We start from the raw sequence: 26,218 nt of genomic DNA, 5'->3' as shown, positions 1-26,218 counted from the left end.
GGGAGAGACAGGAGGCATTAATCCCAGCGCCTGAGGGAGGAGGGGTGGGGGTGGGGGGCTGCTCCCTTCCGCCTTTCTGGGCTGCCAGAGGGTGCAGGTGCTGCTGAGGCTGGCTGGGGCGCCTGGCAGGCCCAGGGATTTACACCAGCTGGGCCCCAGGCTCTACATTCCAGGGGGTGGGGGTGGCGGTGGGGGGGGGGGGCGGGGGGGGGGGGCTCTGTAGTCTGTCCTCCTCTCCCCAGGGAGAATTCTGGTGTCGCCTCCCAACTGTCCCGGGGCTCATACTCACAATGCCCTTCTTTGTGGGCATCCCAAATCCCAGGCCCTCAAGGGCCCCCACCCTGTCCTCCAGTGATGCCCCCTCTCAGAGGCAGTAGGTGTCAGGTCTTCAGCAGGCCGTGCCTGTTATGATTAAGTGGACATTGTGTTCAGGAAACAAAGCCAGACTCCCCTGCTCTGGCTTTCCCCCACACCCTCACATGCAGGAACACTCTCCCAGCTCCCCCCTCCCACCCCATCCACTGTCACCTCTCAATATAGCTCTAGAGTGTGGAGGTGGGTAGGACAGACAAGGGTCAGTTTCTCCGGGTAGGAGAGGTGTCCATTGAATATTTGGTTTCTCCTGCGAGATCCACAACTCCCTAGGACCCTCCACTGTCCCCATTATTAGACTCAGGGATACACACCCATCTCCATAGGACTTATACCCTATACCTAGTGTCCTTGGGAGTGACTTAAGTCAACTCCACATCCACATCTCCTGCAGGTACATACACCAAAATGTTACCCCCAAGGGACGCAGGCCACCTGTTCCCAGCTCTAGGTCACTTGAGGCCCCAGTGTGCAAGCTGGGGGGTTAGCCCAATGCGTCACTGCCTGGTTCCCACTGCCCTGGGGATGTGATAAGGGACTAAGAACACCAGGTCAGGCTGGGTCAGGTCCAGCTGACAAAGACTAGGCTTTGTCCTCAGGGAACCCTGTGTCCTGAGCAGGCCAGACTCAGTAGAGGTGACGGGTGAAGGGTAGGCTGACAGCGCCCACTGTCTCCAATGGAAGGAGGAAGAGGGAAGAGGTTAAGTTGATTCCAGGGCTCTGCCCCCCTGTCTGGTCCATTTGCCCTCCTCTTCCTTCCTGATAGGTCCCCACCTAGCTCCAGGCTCTCACATCCATCCCTGTGCTCCATCCTCCCTCATCTGCCTCCTACAGAGCTCTTCATTGTGCTGGAAGTCCTGGAGCACAAGGGCATGCGATGGAGGCTCCTGCCACAGGTGAGGGACACCGGGTCACCTCCCTGTGCCTGGCTCCTTGGATCTCCGTCTGTCTCTGTCTGACCTCCCTTTCCCTCTGCCTGGTTCCCTGTCTCAAAGTTGGACCTGGCCTCCAATTCTCCCTGGCGCCAGGTTTCTGCCCAGCTTGGAGTCTGCCAGGCCTGCATTTCCAAGAGTCTCTGCTTTCTCTCAGCTCGACCTCCGCTCACCCTCTGCCTGTCTCTTCTCTGCTTCCACGTCTCACTCCGAGGTCTTTGTCCACCCCTCTCTAATGTCACTATTCCTGGCCTTGCTGATTTACCTCACATCTGAAGGTGACCCGGATTTCTTCCCTTGCTCAGTGTCACCTCCCTCAGCTCTTGCAGCATCTGTCTTCAAGGCCCACCCTGCCCTTCTGCTCTCCCACCCATCAGCCCCCTCCTCCTCTCTCTCCTCCTACTGCTGGCTGCCAGGCTCTGCTGCTGTCTGCCATGTGGTCTCCACTGTGTCTCCAGCCTCTCTTCTCTGCTCTGGGAGCTTATGTCCTCAGGGTATCCCTGCATCTCCCTTTTCTCTACCAATCTCCTGATTGTTCCCAGGTGGTCCTAGGGCAGGTGAATGGAGGGGGCCTCAAGGAGAAGGGTGGGAACCCGTGAAGGCCTCCTCACTACTTGTATTTTTTCTTTGTTGGTTCCCCTGGTCCTCTGCCCCCTCGATTTCTTGGGTCTCCCCACTCTCTCTGATGTCTGTCACCCTCCTCAGTTCTTTCCTTTTTCCTTCCCTATCCCCTTTCTCCCTGCTTCCCTGTCCTCCTATTCTCTGATTTTTCCTGGGGTAGGCCTTCTTTCTGGCTGCTCAGAGTAGGGGTGACCAGGAGCCTGGCTGGGATGGCTGTGTGGTAAGGTGCAGGAGATTCAGTCCAGGGCTAGCCAGGCCTTCTGGGGTTCCCAGTGGGTGGCTGACTGCCCCATTCCTTGCAAGATGCTGTGACCCATAGGCCCAGGCCTTCTCTAAGCAGCCCAGGTGTGGCAGTGACTCCAGGGGGCCAGGCTTGTTTAGTTGGGGAGAGACTTGCTCCTTTCTCCACTCCCGAGCCCTCTAGCCCCCCACCCTCCCCTCCCCAGAGTCCTGCTCACTTGGGACTCTCCTCTCCACAGTCCCTTATCTGTCTGCCTCCCCTCCATATGGCTGGCCATAAATGGGCCAAAGATCCTCCATCTTCCAGCAAGCAAGGTGAAGAGGATCTTGGGAAAGGAAGATACAGCAAGAAGAAGTGAAGGAGAAGAAAGAAGTGCTGTCGAGAGAGGGGGATGGGAGGAAGATAAGAGGAGGAGAGGAGGAGAGGAGGGTGGGCCCAGGGTACAGTTCTGACTGTGATGAGGAAGGCACCCTGGCCTTAGGTTGCTTAGAGACAGAGGTGGCTGCATCTGTAAGGATGATGGGCTACAGCCATGAGTCCGTGTGCCCTCTCAGAGACCTGCTGTAGACTGGGACTTAGAAGTCACTACCCCACACATCAGAGGGTACCCCTACACACTAAACCTCCTCCTGGAGGCTCAGGCCTGGTGCTGTTAGGGGTGGTGGGGGGTAGTGTCAATCAGCTGGGATATAAGTCCATAGCTGATGGGCTCTGCCTGCTCTAGGCAAGACTTAAAGGTTTTCCTAAATTTCCCTTAACCCTGAGGGTCTCTGGGCCAGGGAGAGGACTGGGAGGAGAGGTGTCACCTGCTGAGAAGGAGGCGTCTGGGTCAGTCCTGCACCAAGGATGCTCAGAGACTCACAGTTTTCCAGGAAGGCCTCCTTGGGCTGTGTATAAAGCCGCCCCTCCTCTCCTGGATTCCCACCCCCCATCCCCCTGACCCCGTTCATGTCCCCATGGCTGGAAGGCTTTGAAGAAGAGTCTGAAGGCAAGATATTGGCTTCAAAGAAAATAGCTTTATTCTGCTTCATCCAAAGGGGCTGCTATATAGACTCTGGAACTGGGGGCTTCGTCAGCACCCTCGGGACTGGGCAGATCAAGAAGATGTGGCAAAGCTATTCCTCATTCAAGCCCTTGTGAAAGGAAACAAAGTCCAAATTAGCTATGGGGAGGTGGGGGTTGGGCAGGGATGGGCACAGAAAACAAAGGGGAGACGGGGCACCTGATGGAGTGGAGGACTGCTGTGGGCCTGAGGGAGGCCCCCATGTGAGGGTTATGTCCTAAGGGCTGGTGTGGAGGAGTGAGGGCTGGAGGGCAGTGCTCTGAGAGGCCAGAGGGAATAAGCCTGGGCAAGGACAAAAGGGTCCTCTGGGATGTCCATTTTAGGACTGAGTTATAAGGCTGTAGGCCTAAACTAGGTGGAAAACAAGAGGAGGCCAGCAGTTGAATTGAGACATAGACACAGTGGGTATATACAAATTGGCACCTACTAGGGTTGCTGACCACCTTAGGGCTGGGATTCACAAAATCATTGAAAGTTGGAGTTGGAAGAACCTTAGAAATCACAGAGGATGGCATTACCTCACCCTCTGTGGCTTCATGGTTCAGCTGTGGGGAATGAATGAAAAGGAAGCATCCCTGATGTGAGGGGGCTCTGTCTGGGGGACGCTGATGTTGGCAGGTGTGCTGACATGCGGTGACTAGTGGGGCCCAGAGGAGGGACCCACCTTGGTGCCGATGTCGCGGCTCTTGGCCCGCAGCTTGTTGACCTGGGACTCAGCGATGTCCGCCCGCTCCTCTGCCTCATCCAGCTCGTGCTGCACCTTGCGGAACTTGGACAGGTTGGTGTTGGCCTGTTCCTCCTGCAGGGGGGTTTGAAGGGGGGGAGGATGAGGTGAGGGGAGGCCAGAGATTCTTTCAGCCTCCCAGCCTGGAGGACTGGCTCAGCAATGTTCCTCCCTCAGGCCCCTAGCAGAGCTACTCACCGCCTCCTCGGCCTGGCGCTTGTAGGCCTTGACCTTCAGCTGCAACTTGTCCACCAGGTCCTGTAGCCTCAGGAGGTTCTTCCTGTCCTCCTCCGTCTGGGGGTCGGGTGGGGGGGGCAGGGTTAGGAGTGACGAGGGCACACTCATTGGAGGCAGCACACCCCTCCCCCGCCGTGGTCGTTACCCTGAATGTAGCATCCTCACCCGATTCTACATTCTGATCCCCAACAAACACTTGCACTCTCCTTATAATTTTTATGGTAAAAAATTATTTAATTTAATAATTAAATTTAAAAAGTAACTAATTAAATTAAAATATTAAATAAATTAAATTAAATTAATTAAATTATTTTTAAAATAATTTTTTCACCATAAAAATTATAATTTTTTAATGGTTTGTGCCAGGAGAGTGTCTAGGGAGCTGCTGGGACTCCTGAAATTGTGCACAAGCTCATGTGTGTGCACTGTTCTGAGGAGCAGGCCCTTAGGGGTCCTGGGGCCCCGTGGAGAAAAACTCTCCTGCTCTAGAACCCAGCATGACATGTGTATAGAGAGATGGTAACTTTTTGGATTAGAGCAAAAACAAAATCTAATTAGGAGTCTGATTCTAGAAAACATAATGGAAAGGTAAAGTCTATATCTCTATAGGTAAACAAAAAATTCTGAGGTTTGTTGAATGACTTTGGTGTATTTTTGGTGTATTTTGGTGGTCATGGCACCCAACCAGAATTTGGCAACATATTTGCTTTCTGGTAATCTGCATTGGGTGAGCTCTGTCTGGAGCTTTCAGTGTTGTCCCCAGGGGACAGGTGGAGGGTGAAGGTTGGAGGTAGAGCTCCTAGGCCAGGGGGCTCAGAGGCTGAACTCTAGCCGGGGGACAGTTCGGGTAGAAGACAGCTAGGCAGGGTGGAAATGGGGCAGTCAAGGGCTGCATTCCCACTCCTTGTCCTGGAGGAGGCTACGAGAGAGCACTTCATCCCTCGTGGTGGTGTGTCCCTGGCTTCAGGTCACGGTGCAGAGGGTCCAGCCGCAGAGCAGCCCCCACGCCCGCACCTGGTAGGTCAGCTCCTTGATGCGGCGCTCACTCTTCCTCATGCCCTTGACCGACTCTGCGTTGCGCTTCTGCTCGGCCTCCAGCTCATTCTCCAGCTCCCGCACCCGGGCCTCCAGCTTCTGCAGCTGCTTCTTGCCGCCCTTGAGGGCGATCTGCTCGGCCTCATCCAGCCTGTGCTGCAGGTCCTTGATGGTCTGCTCCATGTTCTTCTTCATGCGCTCCAGGTGGGCGCTGGTGTCCTGCTCCTTCTTCAGCTCCTCTGCCATCATGGCAGCCTGGGGACGGGAGACACGTGTAAAAGAACAGAGGCCCGGGGCCTCTTGTCCCTTGAGGATCACCTTTTTCCCATCGTGGCGTTTGTTTCCCGAGGCCCTCAGACTCACGCAGCTACAGAGTCAACTTGCCACGGCACAGTGGCCTGGCCTGGACCCAGGGCCCCATGTCTTTAGCGGGGGCAGGAAGGGGAGCAGTCACTCACATCCGTGATGGCCTTCTTGGCCTTCTCCTCGGCGTTCCTGCACTCCTGCACGGCCTCCTCCACTTCAGTCTGAAGCTGGGACAGGTCTGCATCCATCTTCTTCTTCTGGTTGATGAGGCTGGTGTTCTGAGGACCAAGGTGGGCAGAGCATGAAAAGTACTGAGCATTCATGGGTGACTTCCAAACCTCACGTGCTGAGTCCGGCCAGCCCGTGCTTCCCTCCAGGAATGCCCAGGGGAGTTGCTCACCTGGGAGTGCAGCAGCTGCACCCGCTCGCTGGTCTCGATCAGCTCCTGCTCCGCCAGCTTCCGAGACCGCTCAGTCTGCTCCACCACGGCTCGCAGTTCCTCCAGCTCAGCCTGCAGCAGGTTGTTACGCCGCTCCACGATGGCAATGTTCTCCTTCAGGTCGTCGTTGGCACGGACCGCGTCGTCCAGCTGGATCTGGGTGTCCTGCAGATCAGGAGGGTAGGCATGAGAGAGCGGCTGGCCTCTGAGCCCATCGGAAGGCTGTTACACTAGGATGGATGCCGGTGCGGAGCCCAATGTGGTGGGTCAGGAGGGCCTGTGAGATGTCTCTGCAGTGGCCAGGGGACATCACCACCAACTTGGCCACATGGAGGCCAGTCTGTCTCTGAGTAAGGTGACTTCCTGCATCAGGAGTCTCCATGTACCTTCAGCAAGCTCTGGAGACCCTTGACTTGTTTCTGGGCCTCAGCGGCCATGCGATTGGCATGGCTCAGCTGGATCTCCATCTCATTGAGGTCGCCCTCCATCTTCTTCTTCACCCGCAGGGCCTCGTTGCGGCTGCGTGTCTCTGCATCCAGGGAGGTCTGCAGCGAGTCCACCACCCGCAGGTGGTTGCGCTTGGCCTGCTCCATCTCCTCGTCCTTCTCTGCCAGCTTCCGCTCGATCTCTGCCTTGATCTGGTTGAACTCCAGCTGGGCCCGGAGGATCTTGCCCTCCTCATGCTCCAGGGAGGCCTGGGAGAGGGTGGGGAGAGAGGGTCCAAGGCAGACAGTCAGGGCACAGGGCCATAGACAGGGGTCTGTCCATGAATCATGGATACAAAGTGAGTTCAAGAGTGGTATTAAGTGGTTAAGTCAAAGAAGCAGGAGGGAGAAGAAAAGCGAATTTAAAAGAAAAAAAAACAGGCCTAAGAGAAGGTGATTCAGACCCTCACAGAGGAGAGCGAGCTGTGAAGACAAAGAGGAAAATGAAAGGAAAGGTGTTGCCAAGGAAACCAACCGCAATCAGGCTCAGAATGTAAAAAAACGCTGAAGTGGAAGGCAGAGGCGGAAAGGAGAGGGGAGTGGAAATGGGAAATCTTGACTAAGACGTAATGGGTAAAATGTTTGTGTGAAGGAACAGAGTGACCTGTCCATTCACTCATTCATTCATTCATTCATTCATTCCACAATGTTTGTTGAGTGGCTGTTATGTACCAGGCACTGTTCTAGGCTCTAAGGATGGAACAGTGAACAAAACAGACAACAGGGAGATGAGAACAGTGACCACAGCCTAGGGCTCGGCTCCCCCCCACCCCCAACCCCGTGCCACCTGGCACCCACACACACCTCAGCCTCTTCCAGGGCTGACTGCAGCTCTAGCTTCTCAGCTTCCAGCTGCTTGCGGACTTTCTCCAGCTCATGGATGGTTTTTCCACTGGAACCCAGCTGCTCAGTGAGGTCGGAGATCTCCTCTGTGGAAGGAACGGGGCCACTCAGCTGGGGGCTGCTGTGGTCCAAAATGTGGAGCACACATCTTGGAGCCCCTGGGTGGCACCACATGTGGACACTACCCCCCGCCCCTCCGTGGTCTCTCAGGCCCTAGCGCACCCTGAAGGTTCTTGTTCTCCCGCTTGAAGGTCTCCAGGTGCTCCAGGGACTCCTCGTAGGCATTCTTGAGCTTGAAGAGCTCTGTGCTGAGGGAGCGCGCCTCCTTCTGCGAGGACTCCAGCTCTGACTGCGACTCCTCATACTTCTGCTTCCACTCGGCCAGGATCTGCGGGGACCTGGCTCACTGTGTGGCCCCCAGCCCCGCCCCAGCCCCGCTCCAGGGCCTGCCCAGGTCCCTGGGCTGGGCTCAGCCTCCTCCCCTGCCCTCAAGGAGGAGGTCCCAGTCTTCACGGTGACGTTGGCCTCCCTGCTCCGCCCCCGGCTGCGGCCTCCAGCTCGGGCCCACCTTGTCGAAATTCCTCTGCTTCTTGTCCAGGGCTGCGGCGGCTGCATTGGAGCGCTCCACATCCACCATTAGGTCCTCGATCTCATTCTGCAGCCGGTGCTTGGTCTTCTCCAGGGATGAGCACTTGGCGTTGACAGCCTCCACGGCCTCCTCGGCGTCCTGCAGCCGCTGGGCCAGCTTCTTCCTGCCCGGGGCAGTGGGGGTGTGGCAGATGGGAGAGGGTGGGGAAGATGGAGGGTATAGATTTGGACAAGGGGAAACAACGTGAGTGTTCTAGAAAACAATCCTTGAAAATTCAGAAGCATTGTTGGAAAAGCTGAGGACAGGCCCCAGGAGGCTGAGAGGCGGGCAGGCAGAGGGTCTTGGTGGCAGGTTGTGAAGACCCACAGAACCCAAGAGGGCCTTCCAGATGGTCTCCCCTGACCCTGGGCCAGCCTCTATGCTGCAGACATGGAGGACGCATGGGCTACTACAACACCCCCCGCCCCCCGCATCCCCCATCCCACCACAGCACCCTGCCCCAGGTGGGAGCACTCTGCCCTCAGACAAACCTTTTGTTCGTCTTATATTCGAATGAGAAACATAACGCGAGCAAAAAGCTTCCCTGAGAGGAGAAAGAAGTGGGGGGCCCCCAGACAGAGTTCTCCTGTGTTGTCAAAACCTGGCCAAACGTCTATCCCAAGGTGCAGAATCTTCCCAGGTCTGGGCAGGGTTGTGTCCTGCCTGCAGAGGGGCCTCAGTGAGAGGCAGCCACCAGGGACTCACTTGGCTTCTTCAAGCTCCTCTGTCCTCTGGATGGCATCTGTCTCATACTTGGTCCTCCACTGGGCCACCTCCGAGTTGGCCTTGGACAGGACGCGCTGCAACTCAGCCTTGGCCTCCGTCTCCTCCTCGTACTGCTCCCGCAGCAGGTCACAGTCGTGTCGGGCTGACTGCAGTGCGTGGGCCAGGGCGTTCTTCGCCTGGGGAGGGGTGGGCACCGGAAGGTGGGCTCAGCTTTCTCCAAAGTACAACCCCAGACAGCGCCCACATGCTCACCCTAGTTTCTCCATCCTCCCCGGGACCTCACCTATTTCTAAATCCCCCATGGGCCTGGAAAAGTCTACTGAGGACTAATAACAAAGCGTGTCCATATAGTATTGTACAGTTCACACAATGTGTCATGCCCACCACTCCTTGCTCTTCACTGCAGCAGGCATTATTGACCTCGTCCTCTTTTACGGGGGCTCAAAGAGTTTAGGTGGTTCCCCCAAGATTACCAAGCTCTAAGGGACAGGTCACGATGGAAGCCCTGGCCTTTTTAAAAAAGTCATATTCTCCCCCACCCCTTTTCTTTAAATTTTTAAAAAATGTTTATTTTTGAGAGAGAGAGACAGAGCTGGAGAGGGGCAGAGAGAGAGGGAGACACAGAATCTGAAGTAGGTTCTAGGCTCTGAGCTGTCAGCACAGAGACTGACATGGGGCTCAAACCCACAAACCACAAGGTTGTGACCTGAGCTGAAGTCAGGCACTTAACCAACTGAGCCACCCAGGTGCCCCTAGTTTCTTTCTCTAGTTTTCAGATTGCGCTCCTAATCCCAAGACCTATTTGTACTGTTCCTTCATCCCATACTTGTGCCCAGCCAAGACAATCATTCCTCCCTAGTTTATTTCCTCTTCTCTGCCTCACTTTCCCCAACCCAGGCATCCTTATCCCATGCCCCTCTTCCTCCAGAGATGGCAACAGAAAGGCAGAGGGCCTCAGCCTGGGCAATAGATTTAGGAAGCATGTGGTAGGCTCTGGGCTATTATTCCTTTTGGAAAATGGGAGAACAGTGAAAAACAGCAAGCCTCATTCTTGGGACCTGCTTGCTCCCTGCCTGGACCTAGTGGCCTGAGTCTCGGCCTCACCTTAACTTCTTCCTCCAGCTGCCTCTTGAGGTCCTCCAGCTGCTGGGTGTAGGTGAGCTTGCCTCGGGTCAGCTGGGAGATCAGTGCCTCCTTCTCATCCAGCTGCCGAGACAGCTCACCTGGAGAAGAACCCAGGCACACTCAACTCCGGAAGGTCAGTCACCTCTCTCCCCAACCCTTCCCTTAACTGTTAGGCCCCACTCTTTGGAGGTGTGTGTGTGTGTGTGTGTGTGTGTACACGTATGTGAGTGTCTCCCTAAGGCTGGGTGGCTTAGAAATGGGGGAGGTGGAGGGGGACTTACCATTCTCAGTCTGTAGCTTGGCCCGCTGGCTGGTGAGGTCGTTGACAGAACGCTGGGTCTCCTCGGCCTTGCTTCGGTGCTCATTCATCTGGTCTTCCAGGGTCCGGCACATCTTCTCCAGGTTAGCCTGAGGGAGGAAGGGGAGTGGATACGGTGGATGAAGGGTTGTAAGGGGTGTATGTACAGAAGTGAAGAGGAGAGGCATGGTAGGGAGAGGATGGGAGAACAGGGTGGAAGAAGAGAGGTGGGAAACTGGACCATCAGAGAAGAGAGGAGACATGCACAGAAAGTGAAGGTGGGTGGAGGGAATTGGGTGCAAGGAGGGTGAGCGGGCAGCCCACCTTGGCCTTGATGATCTGCTCCATGTTGGAGGTGACATCATCCAGCTCCAGCTTGAACTCGCTCTTCTCCTTCTCCAGCTTCTGCTTCACACGCTGCAGGTTGTCGATCTGCTCGCCCAGCTCGGCCACGCTGTCGGCGTGCTTCTTGCGCAGGGCCGCCGCCGTGGCCTCGTGCTGCAGCGTGGCCTCCTCCAGGTCCCGCCTCATCTTCTGGAACTCGGCCTCGCGCTTCTTGTTCATCTCGATCTGCACGGACGTGGCCCCGCCGGCCTCTTCCAGCCGCTCGCTGATCTCCTCCAGCTCCCGGGACAGGTCTGAGCGCAGCTTCTCCACCTTGGCCCTGGCGGTGCGCTCAGCCTCCAGCTCCTCCTCCAGCTCCTCGATGCGAGCCTGGGCCGGGACACAGAAAGCTCAAACCCACCGCCTGCAGACCCCACCCCAGGGCTCCAGAACATTCCTGGCCTGTCTGGAATAGCAAGTCAGTTCAGTTTTATCAGCAGAGAGGTGGAAATAAAAGATTTAGGGAAGATGTTTTGGCTGCTGAGCTAGCCCTCCTTCAGTCCCGAACATTATACATTGTCTGTTGGAAGGACAGGGGGTTGAAGCTCACACTTTAAGAGGGACAACGAGACTTATGTTCTAGGGATATTTTAAGCAGTTTAGGAGCAAAACTATCAAAAGTTTAGAATGAGAGAGCCATGTTTATCTAAAGACCTAACATGGTGTCTTCTCTAGGGTAAGAATAGAAGTCAAAGAATGTCAGGGCTAAAGGGACTTAAAAGCCATTGGTAACAGGGGAGACACAGAGACTCAGAGATCTGGAGTGGGCTCCCTGCGGTCACCAGCTAAGCCAGAGTTGAGACAGGAAGCCAGGATTTCTGCCTTCTACACCTGTGACCTTTTCAAGGTCTCTTCCTATGTCATCCCAGCCCCTCCAAGGGGTGCTTCATGGGTGTGCTGGGGTAGCTCAGCATCTCCCCTCATGGACACATAGCAAGTGCCTGTAATGCTGGGGAGGACATCCTCGAGGAGGGGGTCGAGGAGGCCGACAGCCAGCCCAGGGACTCCAGCCTAGGCATCCCACACCTCACCTGAAGCTCTTTGAGCTTCTTCTGCAACTGGCTGCCGAGGGCCTGCTCATCCTCAATCCTGGCATTGAGGGCATTCAGTTCAAAGTCCTTCCTGTAGAGAAGCGGGGAGAGTAAGGTGAGGAAGGTTGGTTGGGCACCTGGAGGGCCCACCAGCGGTTGGAAATGGTAATACAAAAAATGAAGAGCAAGATTTCACTAGAAAAATAGCATCTGGGGCTGATGTAGAGTCCCTGAAAATGTAACACATGCTGAAGGGCTGAAGTCCAACAAGAAATGTAATTGGCAGAGCACCGCAGGTGGAGTGACAAGACCTGGGCTCTGTGGGACTTCCTCTCTGTGGTTCTGTAGAATGAGGCATTGGATGAGATGGTTTCAAAGGCCCCTTTTTGCTCTGATGGCCTTTAATTCTGTTACTGTTACTTTAGACCCTTTGGTTAACCTTTCTGAACCTTCATTTCTGCTTTGGTAAAGTGGGCCTCAAAATACCATTCTTAGAAGGTGGTTTGAGGGTCCATGGGATGATATAGTCATTAGTTCATTCAACAAATGCTGCGTCTGGAGAAGTGTAAAGATTCCTGAACAGAAGCAAGCCCAATGAGGATATAATCATGATAACTCTCAGAGCCTTTCGAAATCCTGACCCTAAAGCACCATAAGATCCTTGATTGTCCAAATACATCCTGCAGGTTCAGTTTCCCAAGTGTGGAAAGTGGATCTATACATTTTGGTAGAATTTGCAATAAGGATTAGATCCACAAGTTCATAGGACCCTGCACTGCTCAAGTGTGGCAGCTGACCCGTTTCTCTGTGGTCCTCCAGGTTCTCTGTGAAGGACCTGAAAAGCCTTTCCTGAGAGGCTTTTGTGTGGAACCTTCCTCAGTGTTAAGCAACTGGTCTCCAAAGAGACTTGTGTGAAAAAGGAGGTGAGCTGTTATTTTCCATCTCTTCACTCCCCAACAGGAAGAAAAGGTTTGAGGGATCCAAGTTCAAGTTTTTGCCAGGGAGGACTGCGGGGCCTGGCTACACGTGTCTGGGGGAGGAAGGCCCTCTTCCTGGAGGCCTCTGCCCACAGTTTTGTAGCCACTGATGGAGCCTGCGTGGGGTTCTGAGGGCGGGTGTCTTGGGGCAGCATGTACTGTCATGGGCAGAACAGTCCGCTGAGCTGAGGGGGAGGAAGGGCACCAGGGAGGGGAGCACGCTACTTTTTCAGCCGCTCGTCCAGCTGCTGCTTGTCGTTCTCCAGGTCCATGATGCTCTCCTGGGTCAGCTTCAGGTCGCCCTCCAGCTTCCGCTTTGCTCGCTCCAGGTCCATGCGCACCTTCTTCTCCTGCTCCAGGGACCCCTCCAGCTGGTGGAGAGAAGGACCAGTGTGCCCCATAAGACCAATCGTCCTGATTTGGTGATTTGGAAGCTCAGTCACTCCAGGGTTAGGGAATCCTAAGAAATGTCCAGGACTCAGAAAAGCTTCCCCAGAGTGGGCGAGAGGACTGGGAGAGTGCCTGGTATAGAGGGATGCTCAGTAACCATTTGATAAATGATTTAATGAATGGCTGTGTGCTGAAACCCCAAAGCTGCCTTCATTCATTCAGCATCCCGTGAGCTTCTGCAGACCTGTGCTAGGCACTTTAGACACAACCCTGAATAAATCCAAGTTCTACCTAAAGGCAGCTTTTGGTCTTAGGGCTGAGACAGATACTTCAGTAATGATAACATGGGGTGATAAGTGATCCCATGGACATATGCACAGAGAACCATCTGCAAAACAATGATCACTGAGGACTAGATCCTGCCTAAAATATTAGAGGTCCAAAGATCCTCCTTGAGGAGTCTCACAAATTTCCCAAAGAAATGTATCACGTTTTTATGTGATATCTCTCTAATCTTATGGTTGAAGGTAGAGATATAAAGGCTTGACCCTAAATCGAGAAAAGGAAGCCCATCTCTACTGTTGATCATATCAGTAGGATGAAATGGATAACTCATAATTGATCACCCTTCCCCTTTGCTATTCCCCAGCTCCTTTTTAGAAAGTTATCAGGGGAGGGAATACTCTCCAATCCCATCCTTCTAAACATACACACACAAATACACATGGCCATGGACATGGTATATCTAGGCCCTGTGACAATCTACTTACATCGTCCACCTGTTGCTCCAGCTTGACTTTGGCCTTGGTCAGGGTGTTGACCTTGTCCTCCTCGGCCTGAAGGTCATCTAGGGCTTGCTGGTGGGCCTCCTGCAGAGCCTTCTTTTCCTTGGTCAGCTTGGCGATGATCTCATCTAGCCCAGCCATTTCCTCTGTCAGGTTCTTCACCTGCCAACCAAGTCCCCCATCCCCTTTAGGGTCACAGGTCACCAGCCTGGAGATGTCTATGGGGGTGTCCAATGCCAAGGACCAGGACCACCCTGTGGTTTGGGAATCCTGAGGAGACCTGGGCTGGAGCCAGAAGAAGCTGCCCTCACCTTGTTCTCTGTTGCATGCTTCTCCTTCTCCACCTTGGCCAGTGTCAGCTCCAGGTCATCAATGTCCCTTTTGAGCTCAGAGCACTCATCTTCCAGCTTGCGCTTCTTGGCAGTGAGCTCTGCATTCATCTCCTCCTCGTCCTCCAGCCTCTCTGTCATCTCCTTCACCTTGGCCTCCAGCTGGATCTTGTTCTTGATCAGCTGGTCACAGCGTTCCTCTGCATCAGCCAGGTTGTCTTGTTCCTGAGGACAAGGCACAGAGGGGAGGCTGATCAGTGGGTGGGGTGGCTGCCCTAACAGATGCAGGGAGGGAGAGGCTCAGCCTTCACTGTAGGAGGGGAGCTCCAGGATATCCCAGCTGAGAGAAACCTCAGAAGAATGAGGAAGGGAAGAATTTCAGGACAATATGATGGGAACATTGGGGGATGGAAGTAGAGAGGAAGGGAATCAGAAGTCTCTTTAGTTGGCCTTCTTCCTCTGGTCTACTCCACTGAAGGGAAGACACTACATTTGCTGATGCCAGCACTTCACATATTTACAACCTAGTGAGATGGGCAGCTTTATCCCCCGTCCAGAGATGAGGTCATTGAGACTCAGAGATAACATGTGGTTTGCTCAGGGTCAAAAAATTATTAAGCTGTGGATCCAGGCTGAATCCAGGTGGAAAGTCTGTTTTTAAAAGGTAGTTCTTTTCCCCTTCCCATTCACTCTCTGAAGGGACCTCCTTGGAGGTGTTTGAAGTATTGACCCTAGAATCCTGTGCCTATGAAAGGAGAAGGTGAGCCCCAGGCAGGGAAGTACAGGGTGTGTGGAAGATGTTGGCTGAGCAGGGCAGGCAAGCTAGCAAAGGCCTAGGAGCCTCACCGCCTGCACTTGGAGCTGGAGGTCATTCTTCTCCTGCAGCAGGGACACCATCTTCTCCTCCAGTTCCTTGCGGCGAGCCTCTGACTTCTCCAGCGCCTCTTTGATGCGTGCAAACTCCTCCTTCATGGTGGCCATCTCCTTCTCCGTCTCTGCGCTCTTCAGCAGCGGCTTGATCTTGAAGTAGAGCTTCATCCAGGGCCAGTTCTTGACCCCCATGAAGGCCCGAATGTTCCACTGGATTATCAGCAGGGAGTCTCTGCAGGGGCCCAGCAAGGGGTGGTGAGAGAGTCCCCTCTCTCCTTCCTGTCCTAAGGCCCTGACTCCTAAGTAATGGCCCTTCCTTCCTCTATGCCGCTCCGGCTGTGAAGCCCACCCTGGGTCTGTAGGATCCCCTCCTGCTGGTCTGCTTGCTTGAAATTTCAGTGAGCTTTCTCCTGACACTGCCCCTGAACCAGCCTGGCCTTAGATGGTCAGGAGCCTCCTTCTGAAGCTCTCACCTGCGTTCCAGCAGCTTCTTGTACTCCATTCTGGAGAGCACACCCCGGGACTGGGCCTGGATGCGGGTGATGATGCGGCTCAGCCTCTCGTCACGCATCTCCTCCAGCAGCCCCAGTAGCCCAGCCTTGAAGAACACCTGTGGGCGAGGGGTGGGTGGGCCAGGAGGGGAAAGAAGAAAGGGTTCTTTTAAGGAGGGTGACACCCTAGGAAAGAACTGGAGGGAAGAGGTCAATGGCAGCTAGAGCTGGGATGGGGGTGGTGCTGGAGGGTTCACAGGGAAGGAAGCATGCCGTTCAGAGATGGTCCTAAGATGATTGGTCAAAGGGAAGGAGGTACAAGGTGAGAAGCCAAAGGACGAGAGAAGTCTTTCTGTAACCAGCTTGTCTCCTCCCTTCCCTTACCTTGGTATGGCCGAACTTGTACTGATTGTGGTCAATGTCTAGGGAGCCCAGCAGCTTCTCTGCCCCTTTCCTGCTGTCAATGAATTGGCCCTCGGGGATGGCCGCTGGATTCAGGATGCGATACCTGGAGAGGGAGGTGCCCAGAGTCACCCACATTCTGTGCTGACCTGCTCTGCCCACAGTATTCACGGCCACCTGTGGACTCCCCTCCCCACCAGGTCTGCCCAGGCTCCCCCTGTTTCCTGAGCTCCGGGAGACCCTGTACCCACCTCTGCCTGAAATCCCCGTAGAGGATGCGGTTGGGGAAGCCCTTCCTGCAGATGCGGATGCCCTCCAGCACACCGTTACAGCGCAGCTGGTGCATGACCAGGGGGTTGTCTATCACTCCTGCAGCAGGAGATAGGGGGAGGAAGGTGTAGGGAGAGTACTGGACCAAACCAGAAGTTCTGGGCTCTGATCCTCGCTCTGTCACTCACTAGTCCGTTACCTTAGCAAGTCATTTAATAATGGAAAGTGGTCCTTTTTTTTTTTTTTTCATTTTGTTCATAGCTATACTCTTTTCTTTATTAACAAATTTTTTTTAATGTTTTGTTTATTTTTGAGAGAGAGAGAGAAAGACAAAGTGTAAGCAGGAGAGGGGCAGAGAGAGAGGGAGACACAGAATCTGAAGCAGGCTCCAGGCTCTGAGCTGTCAGCACAGAGCCTGATGTGGGGCTCCAACTCACAGACCGCAAGATCATGACCTGAGCCGGTCAGATGCTTAGCCGACTGCTTAACCAGGCGCCCCTTCCTAGCTATACTCTTAAGAGTAACCAAAAGACTTTCACATTCTGTATTTTATATTGTGTTTATTATCATAGGTGGTAGCCAGGGCAAATATATCCCATTTTCTAGAGAAGAAATTAATCCCAGAGGAGTTAAGCCCAGAGAGTTTAAGGGACTTCACCAAGGTCACTAAGCTGACCAGAGCAGAGTTAGCCAAGCCTTGAATCCAGGCCCCTGAGACTCCAACTCTTAATCAGTCAAAAAAGGGTAAGCAATCTCTAAATGTCTCACTGGGGGGCTGCATGACATGAGGCGATGCCCATTTAAGTGCATTACATGGCCCCCGAATCACACAGCAAATGCAAGGAAATGGGGGTGGGTGGGAGTAGTCTACTATCTCATAGGGGATGGGAGGAGAGTGTCGTTTGGAAACCACCATTGTGGGGGATTAGGAGATGGCTTAGGAGGCCCTGTCCCCGGGGCCTGGGGCATGTGGCCAACAGTGGCAAGTTCTGGGGCTCACCTGGAGACTTTGTCTCATTGGGAATGATGCAACGCACGAAGTGGGGATGTGTAGAGCGCAAGTTGGTCATCAGCTTGTTCAGATTTTCCTGTGGCCCAAAGTGCAGGAGGGAAAAGTAATGCAAGTGAAGGAAAGGGATGTAGGGAAGGGAGAGGAGAGAAGAGAAGGGAAAGAAAGACAGAGAGAATGAAGAAATGTTGGGGAGGACATGGAGGAGGGGACAGCCCGAGACCAGAGGGAAAGGGAGATATTGAGATGGGAGAAGAGGAGAGGAGAGGGCAGCCCACAAAGGGGGAGAGAATGGAGAGAAAGAAAGACAAAGAAGGAAAGGGGTCACAAGGGAAGGAGGAGACAGGGGAGTCAGGGATGGAAAGGCAGGAAGGAGCAGGGCTGGTGGGTGCTGGGGAGCCTAGCTGGGTGGGGGCTGGGCTCACAGACTCACCCTGTGCAGAGCTGACACAGTCTGAAAGGATGAGCCTTTCTTGGCTTTGCCTTTGCCTTTATCAATAGCTGTGGAAGGAGAGTCAAAGAAAGGGGCCTGAGTGGGCATGTGGGAAGCCAGAGTTGGGGGGTGGACAATCACAGGCTCTCTTTATGTCTTTGCAAGCATTTGGTCACGAGGTGAGGGTCTTCACTATGGGGGCCTCTGCCTCTCCACCCCCATTCTATCTCACTGATCCTGTACCCCTTGGGGGCAAACCTGACACAAAAGTGGTGGAATGTGCAATGAACCTGTCTCAGAACCAGGTCAGAAACGCTGCTTTGTAGTCCCCAGAGTCCCAGTCTCTACTTACGTGCATCAGCGCCCGCATAGTTGGCAAACAGGTTACTGAGCATCTTGAGGGAGGACTTCTGGTACAAGGCCACCACCGTCTCGTTGAGTGGGTCTTTGTTCTTCTGCAGCCAGCCCAGGATGTTGTAGTCCACAGTGCCGGCGTAATGGATCAGGGAGAAGTGGGCTTCCGGCTTCCCCTTAATGTTGCGTGGCTTCTGGAAGTTGTTGGACTTGCCCAGGTGGTTGTCATACAGCTTGGCCTTGAAGGTCATATCAGTGGCCTTGGGGAACATGCATTCCTCCTCCAGGATGGACATGATGCCCATGGGCTGAGGGTCGAGGGGAAAACATCGTTGAGCATGCTTCATGCAGATGCAGATGGATCCTACTCTAAGGTCAATATTTGTTTATGGTGATGCCTCTTTTGGGTGTTAAGGTATCAGGTTCAGCTTTCAGTACAGTTATTTACAAACTTGCACCTGTTCAAGCTTTCCCAAGGTGGAAGACTTTGTGTGATTTCAGAGGGACTTTTGTGAAAGTCTGGGAATGTGGATACTCTAGGTGCTTTACACACCACTGCATTGCCCAGATCCCTAAGATGTTGGGGTTGAAAACAGATACATTGTTTTTCCCTGCTCAAACCAGGTTAAACCAGGGCTTTTAAACATACTGATATGAGAGGCTTTCCTGGAGCTGCCTGTCCTCCCTGTGTCCATTCTCAAGCCCCTGGGACCTCGGCTCTCCTGTGCCATCCTGTCCTGGGTGGTCAGGACAACACAGGACTCTGGAAACTAGGGCTTGGGATCGAGATCATGTTCCCCAGCAGAGAGAGGGGCTGCCATTTTGTCTGGGGCATTCATGTAGGGCGTGAGTGGGTAGTTTAGGCAGCAGGTGGAGGCAGCACCTTCTCGATGAGGTCGATGCAGGCCTGCAGGTCCATGCCAAAGTCGATGAACTCCCACTCGATGCCTTCCTTCTTGTACTCCTCCTGCTCCAGCACGAACATGTGGTGGTTGAAGAACTGCTGCAGCTTCTCGTTGGTGAAGTTGATGCACAGCTGCTCAAAGCTGTTGAACTGCGGGGGGCAGGGGTGGAGCGGGTCAGGCAGGCAGGGGTCTGAGAGGACAGTGGGGTCAGCCCAGGCCTGTGCCCCAGCCCAGTTAGGAGTGTGGCCGGACCCCTCTTCTGTCAGGCCAGGGAGAGGGAGCCCCCACTGGAAGACAGGATGATGTGTTTATCACCGCTGAGCCCCACCGCCTTTCCCACTCCTGGCCATGATGGTCACAGGTGCGAATGAGTGAGTTACTGTTCCCCCCACACCCAGGCTCCCCCAACTCACATCGAAGATCTCGAAGCCGGCAATGTCCAGGACCCCTATGAAGTATTGGCGTGGCTGCTTGGTCTCCAGGGTGGCATTGATCCGTGTGACCATCCAGTTGAACATCTTCTCGTACACTGCCTTGGCCAGTGCCCCGGTGGCATATGCCACCTGGGAGGTAAGGGAGGGACCCAGATGAGCAGAGTTAGTGGGGACAGTGAATTCCAAAGCCCCCAGTGCAGCATGCCAGCACCCTCCCCATTTATCTCCTAAAGATGACCCACCTGCTGGACATTCTGCCCCTTGGTGACATATTCATTGCCCACTTTCACTCGAGGGTGGCACAGCCCCTTGAGCAGGTCAGCTGAGTTGAGCCCCATGAGGTAGGCAGATTTGTCAGCCTCTGAAAGGAGAGGGCAGGCAGCCAAGTTGGTAAAGGGTTGACTCCTCTACAGATGTAGCCCTCAGTGACTCCACAGCTGCCCTCCAGCATCCAGACTCCTACCTTCAGTGCCGTCTGGCTCAGCCTGCTCCTCTCGCTGCTTCTGTTTGAACTTCATGTTTCCAAAGTGCATGATGGCACCCGTGAGCTTGTACATGGAGTTCTTCTCCTCTGAAGTGAAGCCCAGCACATCAAAGGCATTCTGTAGGCAAATCCCATATTGGTGGACCCCGGAGTAGGAAGTATGGTACGTAAATGAGATCCCGCTTCAGTTGGAGACAGAACTTCTTTCCTGAATCCTTGTGGCTTCTGATACTCCCATACCCGGTAGGAAACTCCAACACCAAGATGGGCAGTACAAGAGCAAGATGGTGTGCATACTGCCCCAGATCTGGCATCTGTAGTCACAACTGTCCTCTGGGGTTGCCTTGTTTACCCACTCATGATTTCTACTTTTGTCCTTCATCTGGGCCCTATACTTGCTTCCCTGCTGGAACCATTTATACCTATCTCTGGTCTTCACCTAACAGCCTGCCCCAGCCCCATGGTGACTGCATGACCTACCCCTCTTCCCTGGGTGATGCCTTGCTTCTTGTCTTGTCTGCTTCTCTGTCTCATGGTGTTCAGCCCTTTTTTGCTTGAACATCAAATACTGGCCACCACTGTCTCATCACACCTATTTCCCAACACATAGTGGTCATAATGCTTGTTCTGCCCCATGGGGAGGGCCATACCACTTTGAATAAGAGATAGACAGTGTCTCAGCTCTCCTACTGAGCCATTGAACTGTCCTCATTTACCCCTCACTGCCTGTCCCCTCACCTCTCAACCAGGTTCTCACACACTTACATCAGTGGCCATGAGCTCTTCAGCGTCATCAATGGAGGCCACCGTGGTCTCTCCTTGGGAGATGAATGCATAATCATAGGGGTTGTTGGTGATCAGCAGCATGTCTGGGAAGAAAAGATGTGGTTAGGATGAGGCACAACCCCCTGGCTCTCGCTGGGGCTGCCTACCACAGCACAGGACTCGCAGGAAAGCACATGACAAGGCTTAATGTGGTCCCACATCCCACAGAACTGAATCCAGCAGTGCCATAAACCCAGGACATGCTAGCAAGCAGCCTCAAGCAGAGGGGACCAGGTTGCCATGGAGATAGTTGGTCTTGGTTGGTAGCTCTGACTCACCCAGCAGCTCGGGCTTTTTGTTAGACAGGATTTGGTAGAAAATGTGATAGTCTCTCTCCGCTTTCAACTGGAAAATAACTCTGGATTTTTCCAGAAGGTCTGTGAACAGTAATGGGAGAAAAAAGAGAAATGTTGGGATTTAGGTGCAAGGAAATAGAGGGAAATGAATGATAAGCATAGCAAGCAAAAGGCAGAGGGAAAGGGAGAGACAAAGAGAGAGGTTCCCATACAGACATGCAGAGACAGAGGTGGAGAAAGACCAGAGAGAGTCTCAGAGAGAGACAAATATATAGACCTAGAAACACAAAAGAGACAGAGACAGAAAGGCAGACAAATAGAGAGAGAAGAGAGACAGGTTGGGATCATGATGACTTAGAATGAGGGTGAGCTCAAGTTGAGTCCTAGCAGATTCATGGCACTCACAGGTCTCTATGTCTGCAGACGCCAACTTTCCGGTCGCCCCAAAATGGATTCGAATGAATTTCCCCTAGAGAGATGGAGGAGAGTGGTGATGAGTGGAGGCCAGGCTCATGTTTGACACCATCCCTTCACCAGCCCAAGTCCCAAACCCAAGGTCAGGGACCACTCACAAAGCGGGAGGAGTTGTCATTCCGGACTGTCTTGGCATTGCCAAAGGCCTCCAGGGCAGGATTGGCCTGGATGATCTGGTCCTCCAGAGTGCCCTGCAGAGGTCAGGAAGGATGGCTGGTGAGAGGTCTCCCCTTCCCTTTTTGCAGTGCAGGCCCGTGGAGGACAACAGGCCTACCTTCCCTGGGGTCTGCTCCTTCTTGCTGCGATCCCCAATGGCGGCAATAACAGCGAAGTACTGGATGACCCTCTTGGTGTTGACAGTCTTTCCTGCCCCAGATTCCCCACTGTCGGGAGAGGCAGGGGCTCATTAGGCAATGAACAGATACCGCTTGAGACAAACAGGCCTCAAGTCAGGAGAGAATGTCTGGTCCTACTCGACAGTGGGAGCCCTGAAGCAGGAGCTTCCGGGTAACGTGCATCCCAAGCACACAGCTGTACTCTGACACGCATGGTGTCAGGGAGAGCACCAGGAAGGATGACAGGAAAATGCCGGGTTTGCTGGTCTTAGATAGGCAAGGTCAACATGAGGCAATGGGCCTGGACCATTTTGGAAAAGAATGGGGGGCGGTGGGCGTGGCAGAATGGGGAAAGATGAAAGAAAGTGTGGAGGGGAAGAAGATATGGTGATGCTGGGCTTATGGATAAGAGAGCCATGAGTTGGAGGAGAGAGAGTGAAGGGAAGGAGAGAGGAAAACTGCCACAGGAGTGGGAAGCAGAAAGGAAGCAGGGGAGCAAAGGCAAAGGTAAAAGTCACTGGAGAAAGAAGAGCTGGCATAAAGGTAGAGGGAAAAGAGAATGGCGGGTCCTTGATGGGATCTGGGGTCCCTGATGGGGGCTGGGGTCAGGGAGGTTCTGGAAGGGACCAGGGTAGGAGGTACACTCACGTGATCAGGATGGACTGGTTTTCTCTGTCTGTTGGAAGAAAGTGGGGAGGAAAAATCAGGAGCCACACAGGATGCTTTTGCCTGGCATCCACCCACCCTACCACCCCACCTCCCTGCCTCTCTCCAGGCATCTCCCAGTGGCCCAAACCAATAGGCCCATTCCCTCCCATGGGGTTCCCCAGAAAACCCTCCAGTCAAGGCCTGTCACCTGTCAGCATGTACTGATAGGCGTTGTCAGAGATGGAGAAGATGTGGGGCGGCGCCTCGCTCCTCTTCTTGCCCCGGTAGGCAGCCACCACCTCTGCATTGTATACTGGCAGCCACTTGTAGGGATTGACGGTGACACAGAAGAGGCCCGAGTAGGTCTAGGGTAGAAAAGGAGGGTTGAGTTTTTGGCGATGAAGAGGGGAGGATGGCAGATTTCACAGTTAGAGAACCATTCCAGGAGGGGAAGAGGAGAAAGGAAAATCTATGAAAGCACTAAATCTGAGTAATCCCAGCCTGGGGGGGTATTAGAACTGAACCAGGGAGGCAGGGGCCCAGATAGAGTGCTGTAATGGCTGCACACAAAGAACAGAAACCTGGGGTTCCAGGAGGCAGGCCTGTGCAGACCAGGAAGCTACTAGATTCAGAGGATGTCCTGGAGGGCGCACTCACGTAGATCATCCAAGAGGCATAGCGCTCCTTGAGGTTGTAGAGCACGGCAGGTTCGTGCAGGAAGGTCAGCATGGCCATGTCCTCAATCTTGTCAAACTTGGGTGGGTTCTGCTGCATCACCTGGTCCTCCTTCACGGTCACCGTCTGCAACAGTCCACATGCAGGCCGTACGGTCAGCCCTCCCTCCTCCCAGAAAGGAGTCAGGTGAGTTCTAGGACAGTGGTGTTCAAGAGAGAACCACCGGTGATCATAGAGAAGACAGACAGGATGTTGGGAAGGAGAAGGGCTATTTGGCAGGTGTGGATCCCTGCCCAGAGGAAGGGGAAATCGGACTGTCCTCAGGTCTGCATGGGGTGGGTCCTGGTGGCAACCCTCTGTTTGTACCCCAGCTATGGGAGGAGTCCAGGAGGGCCACTCATACCAGCCCTGCTGCCCACCTTGCCATGCTCAGTCTCAGCAGTGACTTTGCCACCCTCTCGAGACAAAATTTTGGCCTTGACGAACTCCTCTTTGTCATCAGGCACGAAGACATCCTTCTTGAGGTCAAAAGGTCGGGTCTGGGCTTCCAGCCGCTCCTTCTCTGACTTTCGCAGGAAGGGGGCGGCGGCCCCAAAGGCGGCCATCTCCGCATCCACCATGGCTGTGCCTGTAGTGGATGGGAGTGGGTGGGAGCTGGAGAAGATGCTGGCTGCCCTCCTGTCCGCCCACCCTCCACTCCCTTCCCTGGGTTATCTGTTTCAGTGGGAGCCCCAGAGCCTAGCACCGTACTCATGAGTCAGGGGGGTCACTGTGAGTCCCTGGTTCCCTGAGCTTATCCCTCAACCACGTAATAGCCTAGCAAACCTGTCAGGCAGAAAGGGAGGCTAACTTTTGTTCAGCTTGGGGCACTCCTAGAGGAGGGAGGAGCGTTCTGGGCTTCTCATGGGAGCAGAAAGTTAACTCCATCCATCTCTTATCCTTGTCCCTCCTTGGCACCTCCTCTCTAGTCACAGGCAAGGAGCTCTTGGTTACCAAGACATACTCCCCAAGGCAAGGCAGAAACAGAGTCCCATGCCTGGCTTTGGGGCTGTCATGGCCAATCTTCCCAGATTCCCCCACACTCCATCTTCCGCTTTCCTTACCTTGGTTTCTCGAATGTGGGTACTAGATGAAAGGGGCTCAAGCCTGCAGGGGACCTGGAAAGAGGGAAGGCTGTGTCAGGGCCATCTCCCTGCTGCTCTCTGGCTCTGCCCCTCAGCACCTGCCCCTCCCCTAGGTCTGAAAACAGGTGGGGAGTGGTGGCCAGCTTCTCTGGTCCTGTCCTCTGTCTGGCTTTCCAAACACTGTTGCCCTTTCTCCTGGGCAATAGATCTGACAGTTTCCTGATGTCCATTCACCCTCCTCCCACCTGGAGATGGTCTTTCCCTTGCCTATACTCATCTAGTGAAACTTGCCTTCTTTGAGCCACCTGAGAAACAACTAATGCTCACATCTGTTCAGTCCTTTACAGTCTACAAAGCATTTTTATGCACACTCTCTTACTCAGTCTTCACCCTGTTCTACAGATGAAGAAAGCAAGGTTAAGGGGCTTTCTTGTCAAAGAACACACAACTATTTAGTGGTGGAGCCAGGCCTTTAGCCCCATGTCTCATGACTAAATCTAGTTCTCTTCCATTCTGTTCCCATTTGATTGTCAGTCTTGGTAGACCCTCTCAGAGAGGAGACCCTTGTGGGCATCCTCTCATAGGCACACCCATCACACAGCCAAATGCTCTCCATATGTCCTCTGATGAACACATATGCCCGCTGCTCACACACATGCCTCATACAGACACGCTTCCTTCCTCTACCTCGGCACATACTTCCCTCCCACTGTGCCATCATGCCTGGGCAACAGACACACATGTTAAATATCCAGTATAAATAAGCCCATATCACTGTACATTCTCAAGTATACAAACACTTGGGTCAGGCACACCACACGCCTGTGAGCTCCTTTTGCAGGGTGTACACATGCTGTAGCAGTCTCGACTTCTGAATGTGCACACAAGCACCTCCATGTGCATGGATATAGGTAGTCACTCATTACGGACCCCGTAGAACTAGCTTTGAAGCATATGTGCTTCCTCAGTAATTCTTCTCTGCCATCCTCTTCTCCCTCCCCTCAAATGGACCAGCTATCCTCAGGCGTGATCATAAACATGTCTCCCACTTGACATTTTTGTATCTTAATTAGGCAGTAAGGTACATACCCTCCCTCACCATGCATTGAGACCGCATGCTTGTACACAAAACACACACGCACGCACACACACACACACACACGCGCGCGCGCACACCTCTAATGCATAATGCATTCTGGTCCCATATGTTCAGATATAGACATCCGCACACACTCCCAACACATGAGCCCTCCCACTCCCAGGGCACCTACACTCATGTTTAGACCTGCACATGTGTGCTCAATGATCAGACCTGTACTCTGCATGAAGCCCTGCATGCAGCTTGCTGTTCCTAGAGGAGCCCCTTCCTGAAACTGGGGCCCCCTTATCCCAGAGGAAGGCCTCCTGCTTGGCGCTCCTACCTGAGAGCAGCAAGGAAAGACAGAGCACAGGGGAGAGCCGTGGAGCTTGACCTGGTCAGGGGCTGTATATATCAGGCAGCAGGCACCCCCACCCCCACCTGCACCCAGTCCCTAGCCGGATTTAGAAAGGGCTGTTGTCACTAGAAGCATTTCCCCCAGGCTCCCCCCCTTTCCCCAAAGTGCTCTCCCCACCCCCACCCCCCCCCAGCTAGGAAACAATTGGAAGTGGTCGTCATTGTTATGGCATGGAGTGTACAGGGTCTGAGTTCCAGGGGGCGGGGATGGCTCAAAGTGCAGCCAAAATATCTCCCAGGCCAGGCTTCACATTCCATAGCTGGCAGGAGAGGGGACTGGTCAGACCACCATGACCTCAGGCAGGCAGGGCCCTGGCCCTCCCCCAGGGTTCTCCTGGCCTCTGACACTGCTGCCCCTCCTGCTCTACCTCCTCCGCTGGCCCAGCCCCACTTGCATAGTGTCCTCTCTGCTTCCAGGCCTGGGTCCTGCATCCAACAGTGAGATGGGAGGGGGCTGAGTGTCAATAGCAGAGGGGTATGGCAGAGTTGGGGGCATGGCCCCTGGGAGGGGGCTAGACTGGGGCAGCTGGCAGAAGGTTTCCAAGCCAAGTGGAATGACCAAGGGAGCTTAGAGATGGGGACACTGGGTTGGGCACTGATTTCCCTGGACCAGCCAGGCAATGTGTTGAGGTCACTGAACCTCAGAGCCAAGCAGGCCATTCGTTAGTCCTTCATTTTATGGAGACGGGAAGTGCCTTCTTTAAGATCATGCAGCTAGTCGGG

At 54.0% G+C, this 26,218-nt stretch overlaps 1 protein-coding gene across 1 annotated transcript; it reads right to left on the bottom strand.

Annotated features, from left to right (window-relative positions):
* Positions 1 to 3,162: 3,162 nt before the first annotated feature.
* MYH7 (myosin heavy chain 7) lies at positions 3,163 to 25,523 on the bottom strand. Its single transcript, XM_086710116.1, has 40 exons — positions 25,422 to 25,523; positions 23,980 to 24,033; positions 23,296 to 23,504; positions 22,859 to 23,002; positions 22,410 to 22,566; positions 22,202 to 22,229; positions 21,493 to 21,601; positions 21,317 to 21,409; positions 21,150 to 21,213; positions 20,727 to 20,825; positions 20,389 to 20,492; positions 19,603 to 19,741; positions 19,382 to 19,500; positions 19,119 to 19,268; positions 18,684 to 18,854; positions 17,799 to 18,108; positions 17,447 to 17,514; positions 17,005 to 17,092; positions 15,986 to 16,103; positions 15,717 to 15,840; positions 15,315 to 15,451; positions 14,818 to 15,073; positions 13,954 to 14,196; positions 13,628 to 13,804; positions 12,693 to 12,838; positions 11,491 to 11,581; positions 10,400 to 10,789; positions 10,059 to 10,185; positions 9,757 to 9,875; positions 8,632 to 8,828; positions 7,867 to 8,050; positions 7,521 to 7,686; positions 7,260 to 7,384; positions 6,357 to 6,665; positions 5,932 to 6,135; positions 5,684 to 5,809; positions 5,205 to 5,480; positions 4,152 to 4,247; positions 3,894 to 4,028; positions 3,163 to 3,299 (listed from the first exon to the last, which is right to left on the bottom strand). Exons 3-40 carry the CDS (start codon positions 23,494 to 23,496, stop codon positions 3,282 to 3,284), a joined length of 5,808 nt encoding a protein of 1,935 aa, XP_086566242.1. The 5' UTR covers positions 23,497 to 23,504; positions 23,980 to 24,033; positions 25,422 to 25,523; the 3' UTR covers positions 3,163 to 3,281.
* Between the last annotated feature and the right edge of the window lie 695 nt (positions 25,524 to 26,218).

This window comes from Puma concolor, chromosome B3 (genome assembly GCF_028749965.1).
Source record: "Puma concolor isolate L17-30 chromosome B3, mPumCon1.1.hap2, whole genome shotgun sequence".
NCBI classification, from domain to species: domain Eukaryota; kingdom Metazoa; phylum Chordata; class Mammalia; order Carnivora; family Felidae; genus Puma; species Puma concolor.
The sequence above is the reverse complement of the archived record's forward strand: the minus strand, read 5'-3'. Positions and strand labels throughout refer to the sequence as shown.

Bases quoted from the DNA above. Each gene is read 5' to 3' on its own strand.
- MYH7 (XM_086710116.1), bottom strand. From the start codon at position 23,496: ATGGTGGATGCGGAGATGGCCGCCTTTGGGGCCGCCGCCCCCTTCCTG. The intron at 19,501-19,602 runs GTAGGAGTCTGG...CTCTCCTTTCAG, and splicing joins TGAGCCAGACGGCACTGAAG to AGGCTGACAAATCTGCCTAC. The intron at 9,876-10,058 runs GTAAGTCCCCCT...GTTCTTCTCCAG, and splicing joins CAAGCTACAGACTGAGAATG to GTGAGCTGTCTCGGCAGCTG.